This window comes from Peromyscus leucopus, chromosome 11 (genome assembly GCF_004664715.2).
Source record: "Peromyscus leucopus breed LL Stock chromosome 11, UCI_PerLeu_2.1, whole genome shotgun sequence".
NCBI lineage: Eukaryota > Metazoa > Chordata > Mammalia > Rodentia > Cricetidae > Peromyscus > Peromyscus leucopus.
The window spans coordinates 2694565-2713104 of NC_051072.1; the positions used below are offsets into that span (position 1 = coordinate 2694565).

The 18540-nt window shown below is 46.6% G+C and overlaps 1 protein-coding gene across 1 annotated transcript in view; it reads left to right on the forward strand.

Annotated features, from left to right (window-relative positions):
* Ankrd33b (ankyrin repeat domain 33B) overlaps nt 1-9988 on the forward strand; it is a 78662-nt gene extending 68674 nt beyond the window's left edge. Inside the window, exon 4 of the mRNA XM_028882032.2 lies at nt 7845-9988. Coding sequence (XP_028737865.1) covers nt 7845-8677 — 833 coding nt within the window. The 3' untranslated portion in view covers nt 8678-9988. The remainder of the gene's footprint in view (nt 1-7844) is intronic.
* Nucleotides 9989-18540: the final 8552 nt, after the last annotated feature.

Here is an 18540-nt window from a genome sequence, read left to right on the forward strand (position 1 = left end):
ATGTGAAATCTTGTCTACATCTCTCAAAAGCAAATGACGTCAGAGCTGGCCAATGAGGATTAATCACAGCACTGGCCATTCCCCGAAACCACCCCATTGCTCCCTGCTGACATCGTCCCTCACCTCTCTGTCTATAGACTATGGAGCTGTGCTCAGATTTATTCTTCAAGAGTGCATATTCTGGGGGCTGGGTGGATGCTTAGTGAGTAGACTGATGCCCCACGTGCCTGAGGACTGGAATGGGGATTCCAAGAACCCACATAAATGCTCAGTGGACATGGCAGCCCGCCTGGAATTCCACACTGGGAAGATGAAAACACTAAGTGTTATTTATTAAGCAGTGCCATGTTATTTATTAAGTGGTGCTGTTTACTGTGTGAGAAAAGCCACGGGGCACAACAAAGCTCCCTATAATGCACATGTGCTTATGGGCTTATGTAGCTACACCATGCATGCGCATACATTGCATGACCACGCTGGGTGCAAATTACATGATCACGCAGCATATGGATTATGTAGGATGTAAGGCCCTAGGATGACTAAGCTTCTTGCCTGGCTACCGTACAGCACACACGCTGTCATGTAGCTTGGGGAGTGGCGAGGAATTCTAACACTAAGGGGATTTCAGGACCCAGCTGGCTAGTTAGACTAGCTGAATGGAGGCGCTCAAGGGAGATTCCTGACATCAGCTTTGGGCCTCCACATGCATAGCTACTTATGTGTGTGTGCATGTGTGCATAGGCACCTGAGCACACATGTGCGTAAGGAGAGATGTTCCTTCTGGCCTTGCCTGTGTCCTGAGGACCGCAGTGTTGATGACGACCCAGATGGTGGGGACAGGGTTTGGGATGGGCTGCTCCTGCAGAGCCTCCGTGGGGATATCCTTAGGCTGCATCTGGATCTGTATGACTGTATACTTACTCTGTATGTCCTCCTTGACATCCCGAATACTCCCCTGTCCTCCTCCTTCTCTCCCTCCTCCCTGAGGACGAATATGATAGCACTTCATTAGATGTTTGATGGACCCCCATGTGACAGTCCTTGTGACTGATCGTCTCAGTTCTTTTCCTGACCTGAACCTGAAAGAATCATTACTAGGACAACATGAGCAGGTTTCTTTGAGAATTAATTGAGAGAAAAAAAATGTCAAGTGCACGTAAGAGTGGGTTCAGAGTTAGCATCTAACACCACAGAGGGTGTTGCTGTTACTTCGTGTGGCTGTTTTAAATAATCTTTGTTCTGTGCTCAGCGTGTAGCCAAGGCTTATGAAGAGTAGCTATGTGCTGTTCTCAGTTCTAGAGACTGGGAAGCCTGACATAAAGGCACCAGCAGATGTGATGTCTGCGAGGATTCAAGCTTTCTTGTGTCTTCATATAGCAGGGTCAAGGTGTCTCCCATAAGACTTTCTTTACAAAGGGCACTGATCCCATGTGGGGCCTTGCTCTCAGGACAGGGCATGTCCTAACAGCCCCAGCTCTTATTACCATCACAGTGGGCACAAAGTTCCAGCATATGAGTTTTTGAGGACAGAGGTCAGATCACAGGGCTTCTCTGGTCCTAGTTACCCAAGGGTGGTGACATTGTTCTAGACATCCGTCCTTCCACAAATGCCCTATTTCTGCTCTGTGTCCCCAGCTGGCGCCCACATGCAGTTCCCGGGTCCTCCATCCCCTCTGGTCTGTGACAGTTGCTCTGTCTTTACTGGTTGTTTGTGGTTTGGCAATGTGCGGCATCTTTCCACCTTGACCTTGTGATTAGTCTGGATTTTTTTTTTCTTTCCTCCCGCTTTAATCTACATGTCTTAGGAAATACTGTAAGAAAAACACCCCAGATTTAATGAGCAAGGAAAGAAGCTTGGGAGATAGAAATTGTTCTTGGGGGGAAAAAAATCATCATTAGAATTGACTCCTGGGACTGATTTAGATCCCAGGACCCATATGGTGGAAGAGAACCAGTTCCTGCAGGTTGTTCTTTGACCTCCACATGCCAGCTGTGGCATGTGTGCATACGTGTGCATACACACATCCAATAAGCACATACATGTTAAAGTATATTTTAAAATTAATCCCACTGATTGTGCCTTTCACGCAACTGAATTTAATTTTTAAAAGCTAGATAATGGTTTCTGCAAAGGTAAGGCCCTCCTGTCCCATTTCAATGAGAAATAGTCATTCCTAATTAAATGGTGATTATCTGAGGCTCTGCCTGTCCGTTTTTAGGGATCTAGTTATAACTACATGTGGATCTTGACCGCTTTATGTTCTTCCGCCCAAAAGTTAGGGTATCAGCACCTCGAGTGCATTTTCCCCAATTAATTAATTTGAATGATCAACTTTTTTGGGCAGGGGGTGAAATCACTGTTCCTGTAGTGTCTTCTTCCATCTCCTGCTGTCTCAGGCATCAGCTGCAGCATTTACAGTTTCTCAGAAATGCCTTCCGCGGCCCCTGGAAGATGAGGCCGCTCGGGCTTGGTGTTAACATTGCTCTTCCCACCCACGCCTGCTGTTTGCTTACACATTTGACGGAAGGTCTACAGACTTACTCTTCCCCACTGATCCCCACCACCACTGCCAGCTTCTCCCCTCTCCACTGAAGTCTAGAATAATCATCGGGAGTGCATGTCATGGTCGGCTGTGTTCTTCAGAGTGCAGCAGAAACAAGCCCAAGGCCAGTACAGTTTCCTGTGCAGCCTGCTACTTGCCCGTACATGGACCTGTCACTTAACCTCTCTGGGCCTCACACAGTGACAAAGGACTGATGAGAGCCTTATCACAGGGAGTTGTAGGTGGGATTTTATTCATATGAGGAAAGGGTGCAGCCTTGGAGGAAGTTGTCAGTACGTGCTGGTTACAATCAGCTTTCATTATTGATACATTTACACGATCAGGAGTTATTTGTGAATGCATGAAAAACAGAGTATATTTTTTCTCCTTGGAAATTATCCTTGTCAGATGAGGTGTCTGTGCTAATAAACACATAACTTCTTGTCATTAGTGACATGTGGAGCTAGCTCAATCTCTGTGGAGGTCATCTTGCCAATGTAGGGCATTAGCAGCTTCTGTGGCTAGATCTGTGCCAGATGACTGGAGTACCCTCCAGTTGGGACACCCCAGAATGCCTGCAGATATTGCCAAATGACCCCCAGTGATGTGATTGTCTCCTACCAAGAGCCACAGAAACAATTAATTGAAGTGGGATACAATTAAAAAAAAAAGCGGGAGGAAGAAGAGACCTTTCTGATTTTGGACACAGTCCTCCTTGGTCTGCTCTGCTCCGGACTACACTAACTTTGGAGGATGCATTTGAGCTCCCTAAGAAGCTTTGATGGGAGCACTTAGCCTCTAGAATATTCTAGGTTATACCTGTCTTCTTAGCTTATAATTATCAGGAATGTGAGCTTCGTTTTCGTTTCAGAGTAGCTGCATTTTAAAAGAAACCAGTGTGTAAGTGAGTGGCCTCCCTGGGTTTGTGAGACAGTGCTAAGGTTGCCCGTTGAGATATTTTAAAAGTTTACACTGCTGTTTTGATTTCTCATTTCCATTTAAATACAATAGTATTAAGAAAATGGAGGTATTCATAGGTGCCAGTTGCCTGTGCTTTTCTTGAACTTGACCCCTCAGCATAGAGTGCATGGATGTATGCCAGAGGACAGTGATTCAATAGCTGACTCCAGAATGGTCATCTATGATTATCATAAAAGCAAAAGGCACGTGCAGTGCTACATATTAGTGTAAAACACGTGTATCTCAATCCATTTTTTTTTTTTTTAACAATGCAGGACTTCTCAGTTCCTGAGTGCTTTTAACACCAGATTTGAGTTTCTGACTTGCAATTTTATTACGTTCGGTTGGAACCACTTCACCTAGAATGATGAATGATTGAATTGGCTGACCCCCCTGAACCCTTTAGATTTTCCCACAGTCGGCAACACACAGGCACATGTCAGCCCTTATCTGCATTGTCAGGTAGAATAAAATAATGTTAGGATTATCGGAACTCTGAATTTAATGGCAAATGCAGCCAATTCTGCAAACCGACCTGGCAGCTGTTTGGATCAGGCTTCCTGATACTGTCAGCCATTCTGATAAGAATCGAAAGGGACATGCAGCACCTTCTTAACCCGGTGGAATATTAATGCACCAAAGTGACAGGTCTATTTCTGTAAGTGGCTCTGAGGAGCTGTGTCAACGATGTGGTTTCTTTTTTCTTTCTTTGTTTCTTTTTTTTTCATGGAGGTTGCCAGGTTCCAGACTTGCTTAACAGAGTTCACTTTATTCCTGAGGTGTGATGTAATTGTGGCAGCCTGAGTCTGCATCCTCCTGTGGTTCTGGGGAATGGAAGCGATAGAAAGGGAGGTGAGGAGCTCACATAGACACTGTTCCCTGCATGCTTGCTCTGTCTCAGACAGGCCTTCACGACACGCTTCTCAGAAACCAGGTGATTTGTGTCAACACAGCAGTTGCTTTCAGTTTATAAGGAAGACAGAAATCTCCTGTTCAAATAATGAGCCAGAGAGATGCCCACAAGCAGGGAGTCTCTACCGAAAAGACCCAGGAGTAGTTTTTGTAGGCTGTGACCTTAGGAAGGAGCTTGGTGGGGAGGGAGGTGAGAGTGACCGTGTTCTCTTGTGGCCACTGGACTGCAGTCCAGCCTCTGAGAGACTTAGACACTCCGGGTATGCCAACAGAGGGCCCAGGTGAGCTGAGGCCCAGGTGAGCTGAGGGCCAGGTGAGCTGAGGGCCCAGGTGAGCTGAGGGCCAGGTGAGCTGAGGCCCAGGTGAGCTGAGGGCCCAGGTGAGCTGAGGCCCAGGTGAGCTGAGCACACAGGTGAGCTGAGGCCCAGGTGAGCTGAGGGCCCAGGTGAGCTGAGGGCCAGGTGAGCTGAGGGCCCAGGTGAGCTGAGGCCCAGGTGAGCTGAGGCCCAGGTGAGCTGAGTGAGGCCGGGGTGAGGGTGAGGGCCAGGTGAGCTGAGGGCCAGGTGAGCTGAGGGCCAGGTGAGCTGAGGGCCAGGTGAGCTGAGGGCCAGGTGAGCTGAGGCCCAGGTGAGCTGAGGGCCCAGGTGAGCTGAGGCCCAGGTGAGCTGAGGCCCAGGTGAGCTGAGGCCCAGGTGAGCAGTGAAATCCTGCTGATTTCCCAGGAGTGCCGGGTTCGTACTTGCTGAGTCTCACAGGAGGCTGGCCATCCCTGCTGGCTTGTGGCCCTTGCATCACAAGGCTGTACTTTCAGGGCCTGAGTTATAGGTGAGAGCAGGCTCGATGGTGATGATGTCAGGGATGGTCTGCGGTGGCAGGAGGGAGGCCTGGGCTGGGTTTTGTAGGATAGGTAACATGGAGGGTAGCTGCTGGGACAGGAGAAAAGGGAAGTGACATAATTCTGCTTCCTTCCCCATCTCCCTCTCATAGGCCCTCTGGGCCTGGGTCTTCATGCCTCCCAGGGGAGAGTGTTCCTGAGACGGAGGGATAGAAGGTCCACCTGTTCTCTTCAGCACTTGCTCTCGATGGCTCCAGCAACAAAAAATTCCCACCCTGGGGATGATTTAAAGAAGGCAGATAACTGTTTCTCTCAGCTCATTAGAAGCCATGGGGTGGGCAGATCCTACCCAGGGTTGACTTTGGCTCCATGACGTCACAGACCCTGCTTGTCACATGTGTGTGTGTGTGTGTGTGTGTGTGTGTATACTTACATGTGTGCACATTGGTGTGTGTTCATACGTGTTTGTACATTGGTGTGTATCTGTGTGTGTTTCCATACGTGTGTACACATTGGTGTGTGTGGGTATTCACATATGTGTGAATGTTAGTGTGTGTCTGTGTGGAAAATTTCCAGTGCTTTCAACATTGAGCAACCCTAGGTTAGACCAACCATGATGCATTGTGTGTAGCTGATGCTTCCTGGAGTGTAGTAGAGCATTTTGTGTAGGCAACTTATAGCGCACAGCATGGCAGCCAGTAGGCACAACGGCGAGAACCCAAGTCATGTCTCGAGTTTTGTTCAGTGGGTGAAGTGGTGTGGGCTGCAAGTGGGACCCCGGTGATCCACTGTAAGGAGATGGGCTCAGCAGCATTTCCCAAGCTCTTGTTACTCGGTTATGTTAATCGGTATGAAGTGCGTTGTGAATCATCTTCTAGGATGGTAGAGTATTTGTCTGGGATGTGCAAGGTCCAAGGTTCAATCCCCAGCACTGGGACAAGTTCTTCCAGCTCCATGTCTTAAGAGTCTATCTGTGGGTTCAGCTGGCTCTGATAGATCTCTCTCTCTCTCTCTCTCTCTCTCTCTCTCTCTCTCTCTCCATGGACAGACCTTTTTTGTTGCCATTCCCTAAACACAGTGTAGCAATGATAGAGAGCATTTGTACTGAGTTAGGATTATGGGTAATCAGGAGCTGTTTCAGTGTATCAGTGTATAGGGTGATGTGCATAGGTTCTGTGCAAATGTACCATTTTATATGTGGGACCCAAGCCACCTCAGAATTTGGTATCCAGTGGGGGTCTTGGGCCCAATCCCTTGTGGAGGCCAGGGACAGCTGTGCTCATCATTCATAGTTCAGTTGCTGTCGTACTTAGCAGTAGTTTCTTGAGGAAGTGGGTCACTACCTTGGAGCCTGGTGATTTGGAGTCCGGAGCTGCTGTAGAAGGATTGGCTCGTCTTCTTGATTTACACATTTGCTTTCTGGTCATGTGAAAAGGTAGGAGGAAGACTGCTACTCTCCGGACGGCCGTTCCTTTCATTTTTCATTAGCATTTGAAAAATGTCTCTTTCATGCCGTGTTCATTAAAGTTTTAATTTCGCAGTTTGTTCCCTTTTAAAGTGACATGCAATTAATTAAGGTTTAATGTGTCATCTATTTTTGCAGTGGCATTTTTACTGCCCCCTTTTCCATTTTCCCTAGTTTATAAATTGTGCTCTAGCTAATGAGTTCCTCCTGAATTCCAGTTCCAAATAATTGCCACTTTCCTAAGACAGGGATTCTTTAATGTGTCGTTGCACGTGGGACTGAGGCTTTGAGCAGGTGAACTTGGGGAGGTGGTCTTCCCAGCTGTGGGCCTGCAGGGCAGGGAGGTGCCTGAGCCCCACACTCTTGGCTCAGAACAACTGATCACCCACTATGCTCCACCACTCGTGGGTCTCTGTGAGATACAAATGAAGGTGCCGCTGCCAGCGGGGTCCCTGGGGAGCTCACAGACTAGATAATTGCCCTAGCTCTCCCGGATGCTTTGCCAGCAGAGAGTCATAGGACTTGAACTCCTGCATGATTTTTAACTACGCTGGCCTGAGATTGGACCAAGATGAACTGAACAGCAATTCTGCATCCATTTCAGAAGGCAGAAGCTGGCAGGTGCACAGATCTCAGCTGAGTTGGGGTGTAAGTCTTCAGTGTCTTTTGCAGAAGGAGACATGGAAGAGAGATTTTTCCAGGAAGTAATCGGTATAAGGAACATAGGGATGTCCCTGGAAAGTCTCTAAAGAAACAGCCCACGGGGGACATAAGTAAAGCGGTTCGTTTTAAAGAGTTGTCCTATGCAATCGTGGGGATTCCGGAGTCTGAAATTTGTAGAGGGTATGCAGGCTGGGAGCTCCAGGAAACCTGTGGCTGCTCTTACGGCCTGCGGCTGATTGGATGATGAGGCTCACACATTTGGAAAAATAACCTTTCTGACTTAGAGTCCAATCTCTCAGGCTTGTGCCTAGCTCAGGGTTTAGTCAGACCACTGGGTACTCTGGCTGAACCAAGTGAATACAAAATTAACCAGCATGACTGTCCCAAATTCTGCCATCATTCTTTGCCCGTGGAAGAGCCTCCTGGTCATCCCGCCCCCTGATGCATGTATGTTTTTGTTTTTCAGGGGCAGATGTTCAAGCGAGGGATCCCCGTCGTGGCATGTCACCACAGGAGTGGGCTGCATACACTGGCCGAGTGGAGGCTGTTCGTGTCATACAGAGGCTTATGGAGCGACCCTGCCCAGAGCAGTTCGGGGACAAGTACAAGCCGGAATTGCCGCTTCCCCCTGAGGTGCTCTTGAAGGCCCCAGGTTCCAAAAACTGCTTTCAGAGATTCGCCGAGTTCCTGCGGACCGCTCTGAGCTCCCGCTCAGGCCAGAGCCTGGAGGATGGAGGCGTCCTTGATCACATGGTCAGGATGACCACAAGCCTCTATAGCCCAGCTGTTGCTGTCGTCTGCCAGACCGTGTGCCCGGAGAACCCTCCCTGTGTGGGGAAACGACGCCTGGCAGTGCAGGAAATCCTAGCAGCTAGGGGGAACTGGGACGCCTGTGCTCTGGATAGCAACAAGGTAGAGGGCTCTGACCCGCAATTCCAGACTTTGGAGGGTCCCAGAGCCAGCCCCTGGCCATCCCAGTCCTCTGGGACCCCAGGATCCACCCCTGCCCCTGTGTCTCGGAAGGCCAGCCTCCTGCCATTGCAGTTGCTGCGGAGGAGCAGCGTGCGGCCAGGTGTGGTGGTCCCCAGAGTGCGCATCTCCAAGGCTCCCGCGCCCACCTTCCAGCCCGAGCGCCCAGCGCCCAAGGGCAACACCAAGGACAGCATCCACCTGCAGATCCCCAAGTGGCGGTACAAGGAGGCCAAGGAGGAGAAGAGGAAGGCGGAGGAGGCGGAGAAGAAACGCCAGGCAGAGGTTCAAAAGGAAAAGCGGGCGCCACGCTGGAGGAAAAGGACGTGAAAGGAGGCTATGATGCCCACTGTGTGTGCGCCAGGTGTGGGGAGGCTGCGCTAGGACCCAGCTGGGAGGCTGCGGGTGGTGTAGACAGCGCCACCGAGACGAGACGGGTGCCTCTCTCTGCCATGGGGTGCATGCTGTATCACACAGCCTCTGCTTGGGCCGTACTCCTTTCCCAGACCCACGAAGGGGGGTTCACATTGCTCCCAAGACAGAATTGAAAAGACTAGAGATGGTTTTTGCTTAAAACTAGTTCCCTGAGCAATCTATACACCCAAAGGGCAGTTTGCCTAGAAGTCACCACCCCTCAGAGGACCCCAATTAAGAATTTAAAAACTTAACTTATCAAAGGGCATTTTCGCATACTTTTGTATTTTGTTATTTATGAAAAATTGCAGCATTTTTCGAATGTCAGGCTCTTTGTAAATTAAGGCAGTTTTAAGACCCTTTGTTTAAAAACGCCGTCTCTAGCAATAAATACTTGTAATGGCTGTGTGAATTACACAGAACTCATGGGATTCTCCCCTTTTGCCATTTGGTTCTGGCCTTTGCCTTCTCGTGTCCCATGGACACACCTGTGCACTGGCTTTTCCTTTGAACTTGAGTGATGCCAAATGCCTGTTTCTACTTGATTAAGGCACAGACTGCTATTCAAAATGATCAAGTGGGATGGAAGTCTTACTTTTGTTTCGTTTTTAAATTCTTTTGTTCCTATCATCATCATCATCATCATCATCATCATCGTCATCATCATTGAAAGTGATATGGCACATTGCAGGAGTGTATATGTTGCTAGGACCAAACTCATTTAAAGCAAAGGGCTTGGATAGACCATCTTCCAGAGGATTTGAGGAAAACAATTATTTAAGGGGGGCAGACTTAACAAATGAGTGGTAGAAACCAAGTCATATGTGCTCAGAAAAAAAACCAAACATGGATATCCTTAAAAATGTCCAAAGCTGCAGAGGGTAAGGGATGCTGCAAAATGCTGAGGGGCAGACAGGTGACCTTTAGAACAGGTGGTACACCTTGGATGCTGGACAGTGGTTTGGGGAAGGTTTTCCTGGAGCGAGCCACACTCTCATGGTGGCCCTCTCCTCCAGAGAGTCCCTTGTGCGTTTTGACATACAGTTCCCCTTTGATGAGCCCCAAGGTTCGGCTCATTCCCACACCAACTTTGTAGAACTTCCAGTATGTGGGGACTTTGGCGGGGATGGGATTTACCTTGGGTGCCAACCTGTCAGTGAAAGTTTTCTTTCTTTCTTTCTTTCTTTCTTTCTTTCTTTCTTTCTTTCTTTCTTTCTTTCTTTCTTTTCTTTTCTTTTCTTTTCTTTTCTTTTCTTTTCTTTTCTCTCTCTCTCTCTCTCTCTCTCTCTCTCTCTCTCTCTCTCTCTCTCTTATTTCATTGAAAAAATCCCAGCTGGGTCTTAGAGTATCTGTATCATGCACTTTATTTGAATATTTAATGGAAATACTTGGAAGCAATAGATTCAGAATATTACAGGCTGATTTGGAAGCCCTTTGCTGAGGTCCATCCCATACTGTGGGTGCACGTAGTGGGGGGCACTGGTTTAATCTTATTCTTTTCCTCCTCGATACCATTAGACATCGAGCAACGAGAGATCTCACACTAGCCTCCCCCCAAACTCCATAAAATAGGAGGGTTTTTTTGGTGTCACCATTCAGTGTTTAACAATCATATTTAGTAAGTTTCTCTTTTACCCTAGAAAGGTACCAAGGTGAATGCTGGGGTCTTGACCTCCTCTACAGCTGTTGATGTTAGTTGGCTGGGTTCACCCTTGGGACCCAAGACTTTGTATTGGCTACATCTCCTTGGGGGCTGTGAGGACCACAAGCAACCTCAGTTATTTTCTGGGGCCATCTTCCCTGTCTCTTTTGGCATTGTGTGTCTTCCTGTCGTATACGTATAACCTGCAGTACCAGCTAGCTTGTCATAGGCCCCGCCACTGTGAGCCAAGGCAGTGCCAAAATGCTTGCAATCCACGTTCCTCAATCCACATTCCTCATGCTGTTTGTCCACAGGTAAAACACCAACCATTTTGCTCCATTTCCCTGCTTCAGAGGGGGAGCTGTATTCCAGTGCAGTGGGAAGTACCAAGGTGACCGCTGCTGAAGTCACTGGAACTGTGACTTCTCAGCGGGGGCTATAGGAAGCCCCACTGCTTTTAGGGGGCTTTTCCTGGACACCCAGCTTGAGCTCCCACAAAGGCCCTGTTTTTGCAGGTTGTCTGGTTGTCTCCTGACTTGGGAGAGCAGAGGAGCAGGCCTGGGGATCTGCTTGCCTTTGTGTGTATTAACTGTGAATAGTGAATTCCAAGTGAACAGGTGTCTTCTCAGGGATTTATACATAAATAGAGTTAGGGGAAAAGTTGAAGTGTATTTTAAATCTTTTTGATGTTTAAATCAATTAGGATTAAACCGGACAGAAGAAATATTTCCAAGATAGTGCCAGAGCTGCTGTTTCTAAGTGAGATCTTGGGACTTGTCTCAGTGGAGATTTATGGGGACCACGGCAGTGGGAATGGCTGTGGATATGGCTGTGGCTGCGTCTGGGTGTGACCCTTGTGTTAACAGTTACCTCCAGATAAGCAGAAGTGACTGACACCGGAATGGATAATCCACAACCCCCTAGAACTGTTCACTGCACCCCTGGTCTTTTTGCCTTGCTTTCAAGGATGAAATATCCACAGTCATTCTCCAGGAAGCCACAGAGAGCCTCAGGAAGGATCAGGGAGCCTTGCACACTTGGTCCACCATGGCCTCCATGGCAGTGTGCCTGCTGCCCTGGAGCAGGACAGGGGGTGACAGGAGGGACTTCACACCTTCCTCAGCCCCTTCCAGGCTGCTGGGCCACACCCGATACCTCCGAAAATAAGTCAAAATGGCCAGGGGTTTTCCAGCCCAGCTTTGGATTCCCCTAACTCCTCTTGTACATCAGGAAAGGGAGGGTTCATGACGATGGCTAGAAAATGGGTTTTTATAAACTCAGAGAGGGTGTGCCAAGAGGCCATGTCCCATTCCTTCCCAGCTGGCGGCTGGGACCAGGTCTCTGGAATGGAGCTAAGGTTGTTCTAGAGAAGACAAGGCTTGTAGGAAGGGGGCTGACTCCAGTCCCCAGGAGTCTGGAGGCATCAACAGTTATTTCCCATGCTGCTCAGAGTGACGGCCTCTCACTGTAGACTCCATGCTGCTGTACAGTGAGGGGGCTTTTCTCGTCTAGTGGTTGGGAAATTCCAGCAGGGTTCCTGTTGAGTTCTCCAGTGCTGGTCACTGTCTGGATTCTGGTTTGTGCTGCCAGCCCTTGGTCCCTTTGAGCTGGACAACAATGTGGAGGGAGGGCCAGGACTTCTAGAGAATGAAGGAGGGAACACTGACCATGATGGAATCTTAGAAAACAACAAAGTCACCTTTATAACAGAGGGATACTTGGGACCATCAGACCAGGGTAGAGTTAGCCACACAGAGTGAAAAGTCACTTCCTAGTCACCCATTACCAGCTCCGGACATCTATGTAACTCGAGTCAACGATTCATTTCTTTGCCCTGTATTCACATATTTATTCCTTGACATTTTAGATGAGTGACTGAAAATTTCTCTGGAGGCTTTATTGTATTTATTATTATTATTATTTAAAGGCTCAACAGTGCTACCTGGGTTGGTCTGGCTGGGTTGCTTTGGCTGGTTTTCAGGTGTTGCCATTGAATGCTACCTGCTACACATGGGGTTTTCACACTATGGCCTGGCCTGAAGTAAGACTGTAATGAAAGGCGAAGCCACCGATGCGCGTCGGCCGCCCTCAGCAGCAGGCTCTATTAATGGGGACCGACTGTGTATGATTTCCACTGACATGTGCAAATGAAGGGCCAGAAGTCTGTGCTTGTAAATGTACTATAGCTACAGTGGCTCACAGTGAACCCCCAGGGAGTGTCTCTGTGACCTGTTTTGAGGTGTGGTTTCAGGCAGATTGCAAGGCCTGAGGGTCTACCTGGAGTCCCCAAATAATGTGAAAGCTGACATGGCTGGAGATTTTACACCCTAGGCTGTGCTATTAGAAGATGGTGCTGACCCAGGTGGCTAAGAGCAGATAACCCGCTGCATCTGGGTTAGCTCTGGCTTTGATGTGCCTCAGTTACACGAGGGGCCCAGACCCGAAAGGACCCCCCAGAAGAGCTCTCGTATCCTCCCATAGCTGCCCTTCTGCTTGGAGGGAGTATATTCTGTGGGACTTGACCCAAGTGGACACCCTAGAACAGCATGTTATCTAAGGGAGTTTTGGGATATCCCAGTCTGCCTTGGTATTAGATTGGCTGACTAGTTCTGGTTTTGAAAACATTCTCTGGGCTGTGATGTGACTTCCGTTGTTTTAAAAGAAAATGTAGATGGGAGAGAAATGAAGCTGGCCATCCTAGGCAGAGCAGTAGGCTGTGTTTATAGACTTGAAGAGTAGTAATCAGGCGCCTAACTAACACCAGTTAGGAAGTTCTAGAAACTGGTTCAGGATGGTGCGACTCTGAGTACACTTGACGGAGAGTGGACACATTGTCCAGAAGTGGCGCCACGGTCCTCTCCACCCCAGCTTGGGGCCTGCTATGGCGTGAGAACCCAGTGCTCCATTCAAGTGACAGCACAGTCTGCTATGATGAATTTTCTTGGTCCAAATGGTAGTTCTAAAAAGCAAACAAGAGCAAGACGAGAGTTGTGCCTAGAATTTGCTGGGTGTGTGAGAATCTGCATCTTCAGCAGTGGAGACCGACGGGTGAGGAATGGAGCAGACTTCTGCACGGCCAGGGGTCAGGTTCTGCCTTCCTGGTTGGAACTGTTTCTGGAGTGTGAAGCGATTTCCTTTGTCATTTCTAAAACTCCCACTTTTCTGAATGTTGTAAAGATGTTGACTATGGCTATAACTGTAAATTCCAGAGCGTTTTATTTTGAGATGAGAATTTTGCTACAGTTTATACAGGATATTTTCCTATTTAGACCTCAGGGCTACCTTGGGACCACTAATAAGTGTGACCCCCACCCACCCACCCCAGCAGCTTCAATTCTGGATAGACAAGTTATGTAACTTCTAAATTAAATGTGATATTGTTCACTAAGAAGAATGTGTTTCTCTCTTTTAACTTCTGACAAATTCTGTTTTAAAAGTGTAGATAAAAGAGACACTAGAAAAGAATAAAACAATGGTAAAAGAATTAAAAATCACCTGTAAAATAAACATTCTCATGGTATAAAATTGTGATATTTGAATAAACTTATGTGCATAAATTATTTAAAATAATATGAAATGTATGGCATTTTCCTGTCGTTTGTTTTTATTGATATAGTTTATACATTTTATTTCCATGTACTTCTACTTTAATTTTCAAGGGTCAGGGTCTTTAATGTGGTGTTTCTTATGAGTGCTTCCTCATACCTCACAATGATCTGCCCATGGTCCACCCTTCCAGGAAGGAGCACTCCTCAGACAGAATGTACCTCTGTTTTCCTATGTCTTCCTTGGTCTGAGTGGCACACCGTGATATGGGTTATCATCAGGAATTTTTTTCACTAATTAAAATGCCCTTGTGGAGTTTTAAAAATAATTTAGAAATGTATTTTTATGTTTATTAACTCTGTGTGTGTGTGAGTGTGCGTGTGTGTGTGTGTGTGTGTGTGTGTGTGTGTGTGTGTGTGACACATTTGACATTGGTGCGGTGGATTAGAGGACCGTTGTGGAAACTGCTCCAGTCCTTCCACCTTGTAGATAGTGGGGATCAAACTCAAGTCGTCAGGCTTAGCAGCAAGCCCCTTTGCCTACAGAGCCATCTTGCCAGTCCCAAGGTGTAGTTCAGGTTGGTCTCAAATTTGTGATCCTCCTGCCTCTGCCTCTTCAGCATATCCTGCTTCCATGCACCACCACAAGTGGTTTAAAATATTTAAAAAATTAGTTTTAACAATAACAACAACAAAAAAGATTGTAAACACGAGGAAGGAAAAAAAAATAAAGCCCCAGTGAAGGGTCTGTGATGAACAGTGACTCCCCTTCCCTCGAGGCTGTCTCCAGAGCAGCTTCTTATGATCCTCTTAGAACAGGATCTTTATTTTCACTTTTAATTAAACATTTATTTATTTTATTTATGAGTGTTTTGTATGCCTCGTACCCTCAGATCTTCTGGTACGGGTTACAGATGGCTGTCAGCCTCCATGTGGGTGCTGAGAATCAAACCGAGCTCCTCTAGAAGAGCAGCCAGTACTATCCAGCCCTGTATCTTTATTGTTAAAAACTGTATTTTATGTATAGTAATACAAATTGTATGTCAAATAACATTACAATATGATCGACACAGTTTTAAACAGAAGAAAAAAGAGAAAAAAAAAGGGTTACAAAACTCCTCCCCCAGAATGAATTAAAAATCACTTTCCTAAGTTGGATCAGTATGACTAGTCATGTCTAATTCCTATTTCATGAATGGTCAATGGAATTTAAAAAAGCCCAACTTCTACACTCACCGGCTCAAAGGAATAGCACATGCTGGATTCTTTCAAAATATAAAATGATTCTTGCTATTTCAATACACAGAGAGTTGAATTTACATGTCCACAATGAAACTAGGAAAAAAATACCTTTCTGTCCTTCATGTCCCACATGTACTCTGCCTTCTTCGTCACCTACTATTACCCTCTCAGTCTCCTTCCTAAACGTTGGGACTTTACCCATATCACACAGATTTATGTATATGTGTGTATACATTGTAAGCCCATGTTCTCCCTTATAAGTAGACACTGCCTTACCATGTATAGAGCTGAGGTTTTAATTTTTTAAAGATTTATGTATTTTATGTATGGGTATGTAGTTGTTTAAAAGAAAGTGGCCCCCAAAGGGAATGGCACTATTAGGAGGTGTGGCTTTGTTGAAGTGGGTGTGGCCTTGTTGGAGGAAGTGTGTCACTGTGAGGGTGGGCTTTGAGATCTCCTGTATGCTCAAGCCACACCCAGTGTCTGAGACCACTTCCTGTTGCCTATAAGTCAAGATGTAGGACACCCGATTACTTCTCCAGTTCCATATCTGCCTGAACACTACTGTGTCACACCATGATGATAAAGGACTAAACCTCTGAAAATGAAAGCCACCCCAATTAAATGTTTTTTCTTTGTAAGAGTTGCTGTGGTCATGGTGTCTCTTCCCAGCAGTAGAAACCCTATGATGGGGTGTTTTGTACATCTGAATTATGTGTGTGCCTGTGCCCTCAGAGATCAGAATATGACATGATGGCCCTTGGAACTGGAGTTACAGATGGTAGTGAGCCACCATGTGAATACTGGAAACCAAATCCAGGTCCTCTGCAAAAACAGCAAGTGTTTTCTTTTTTCTCCCTTTTTTTTTTCTTCAACAAGTGTTCTTGATAACTGAACCAGCCCTAGGATTGTGTCTTTGTTGTACAACAAGCTCCCTGTCATGGACTATGTGGTTTTGTGAACACACTGCTTACAGGGAACATTTTAGATCCTCTCCATTCTCTTTACTCTATAAGAGTCCAGAGTGGAGGTGAACTATGATTGGTCAACTATCTCCTCTTGATGGACTGGTAAATGCTCTTGGATATTACCATTTAGAGATAATAAAATATTCTGTTTGTATATACAGATAAGTGATATATACGAATGAAGAAACAATATTTGTTAGGTGGAAGGAGACATTTCATTTAAGGCTGAGTGCACCAAAGTCTCTTGTTATTCTTTGCAGATCGTCCAGTTGTGGATCTCTTTGTTAAGTCCTATGACTTCAAGAAGAAGCTTCTCTGGTGAGGGTTGAGTCATGCTCTACTCTCTGGGTATAGAAATGAGTCATTAGGGTTCTGTAGCATGAATTCTAATTGGTCTTAACAATAAAAAGCTGGAGCCAGATATCAGGGTAAATGCCGAAAGATCAGAGAGACAAAGGAACAAGCCACGACCACCACTCACCTCACCAACTCCTCAGCCAAAAGGACTGAGCTCCTGTCTCTTCCCACCTTATATTCCTCTCTCTGCCTAGCCACATCACTTCCTGTCTCCACCTCCCTAGTGCTGGGATTAAAGGCATGAGATTCCCAAGTGCTAGGATTAAAGGTGTGTGCCACCACTGCCTGGCTCTGTTTCTCTTAGACTGGATCAGTCTTGTGTAGCCCAGGATGGTCTTGAAATCACAGAGATCCATCTGCCTCTGCCTCTCTGCCAAGTGCTGGGATTAAAGGTGTGCGCCACCACTGCCTGGCCTCTATGGCTAATTAGTGGCTTAGCTCTGCACTCTGATCTTCAGGCAAGCTACATTTGTTAGATCACAAACACATTAGCAGCACAGGATTCATTTTTTGCTGTGTTCTTTAGCAGAATAACTGTGGTAGGTTTTCCCCTAGGCCCGTGACCTACATAGTCTTTAGCAGTGCCAGGTATGGGTTCCATCTCATGGAGTGGGCTTAAATACAAGTTTTAAATAGTGGTCGGTGACTTCCTTAACATCTGTGCCACTAATTTCACCAGTATGTCTTGCAGGCAGGTCTCTACTGGATATCATAGGTTGTATAACTGGGTGATATTAGTGATGACCTTTCTCCTTTAGATGCATGCAAAGTACCTTCCAGCACCACGAATGCTAGCCAATAGGGGTGATGCTTCTGGATGGGCACCAGCTCAATTTCTCTATGTTCACTGACAGAAGTACGTGGAATCTTTAGCAATAGGGTCTTCCCACCAAGTTGTAGAGAGTAACCAATAGCCTTGTCAGTAGCCTGTGCTGTTTGGTGGGAGGGTGTCGAAGGGACCCATTTGGCCAATGACTCAAAAAGATGCAATCCATTTCTGGCACTGGAGGTTTTATTTGGTGGCATCAGCTCTCTATCACTGTCTCCTTCATTATACGCCCACTCTGCTTAAATTCCTTTCATGTATGTGTGTGTATATATAATTTAGGAAGCTTCTATGACAGTAGGAAGCGTACTTTCTCTTTTGAACTTCTGTAAAGTCATAGCCATTTCCATTCAAAATTCTTTGACTGTTCATACAATTATATAATGAATTTTAGTCTTTTTCACGACCTATTCTTCTCTCTCCTTGTCTCCTTGTCCCTCTGTCCCTGTCCTGTGGCCCTTTCCATGGATTCTGCCTCACTCTCAGCCATCGGCCAAGGGTGAGAAAGGCCATGCGCTGCCATCAGATCCCATGGCTGACACACTATGTTCTAGCCTCTTTCCATTTGCACCGCTCTGGGGGAGGGGGTTATGATTCTTGTGTTTTTCACTCATTTATTTCCTGTTTAGTTCTTACTGATGTTTGGTTTTCAGTTGCTTTAGGTTTTACTTTTTATGCCATTTTAGCTGATTTGTAAGCATTTGCTCTGAAGGCCACATGGTTTTCTTTCACATCTTTTTTGTTTTTCTCCCATTTTACCCACAGATGTTTCAGGTGAAAGTTTGAGGTTATTTAATCAAACATTTCAAGACTGACTTTTATATCTTAATTTATATTTAAGAAGGTCTTTTCTATCCTCTTAGCTCTTTTTTCCCCTTAGTTCATCATTTAGGTGGCTTTAGACAGTGTGGAAACATTCATATTACACCTGACATTAGTGACCCAAGGATAGTCCATAGAACAGCAGCACCAGCCACAGGTGGTCTGTCCGAGGAAACTGCAGGCTGTACTCCTACCGTCCACCCCTCCACCCACCGTAAGCTGGTGGTGACGTCTTCACCCCTCCCGAGTTGGCTTAGTAGCAGTTGTTCCACTGTGTCCGCTGGCCGTGAGCAGAGTCCAGCTGTTGTCCAGGCTGGACCAGTGGGTTCATGCCTTTCAGCTTTTCAAAGGACAAAAGGTGGACTCTGCTCACGGCT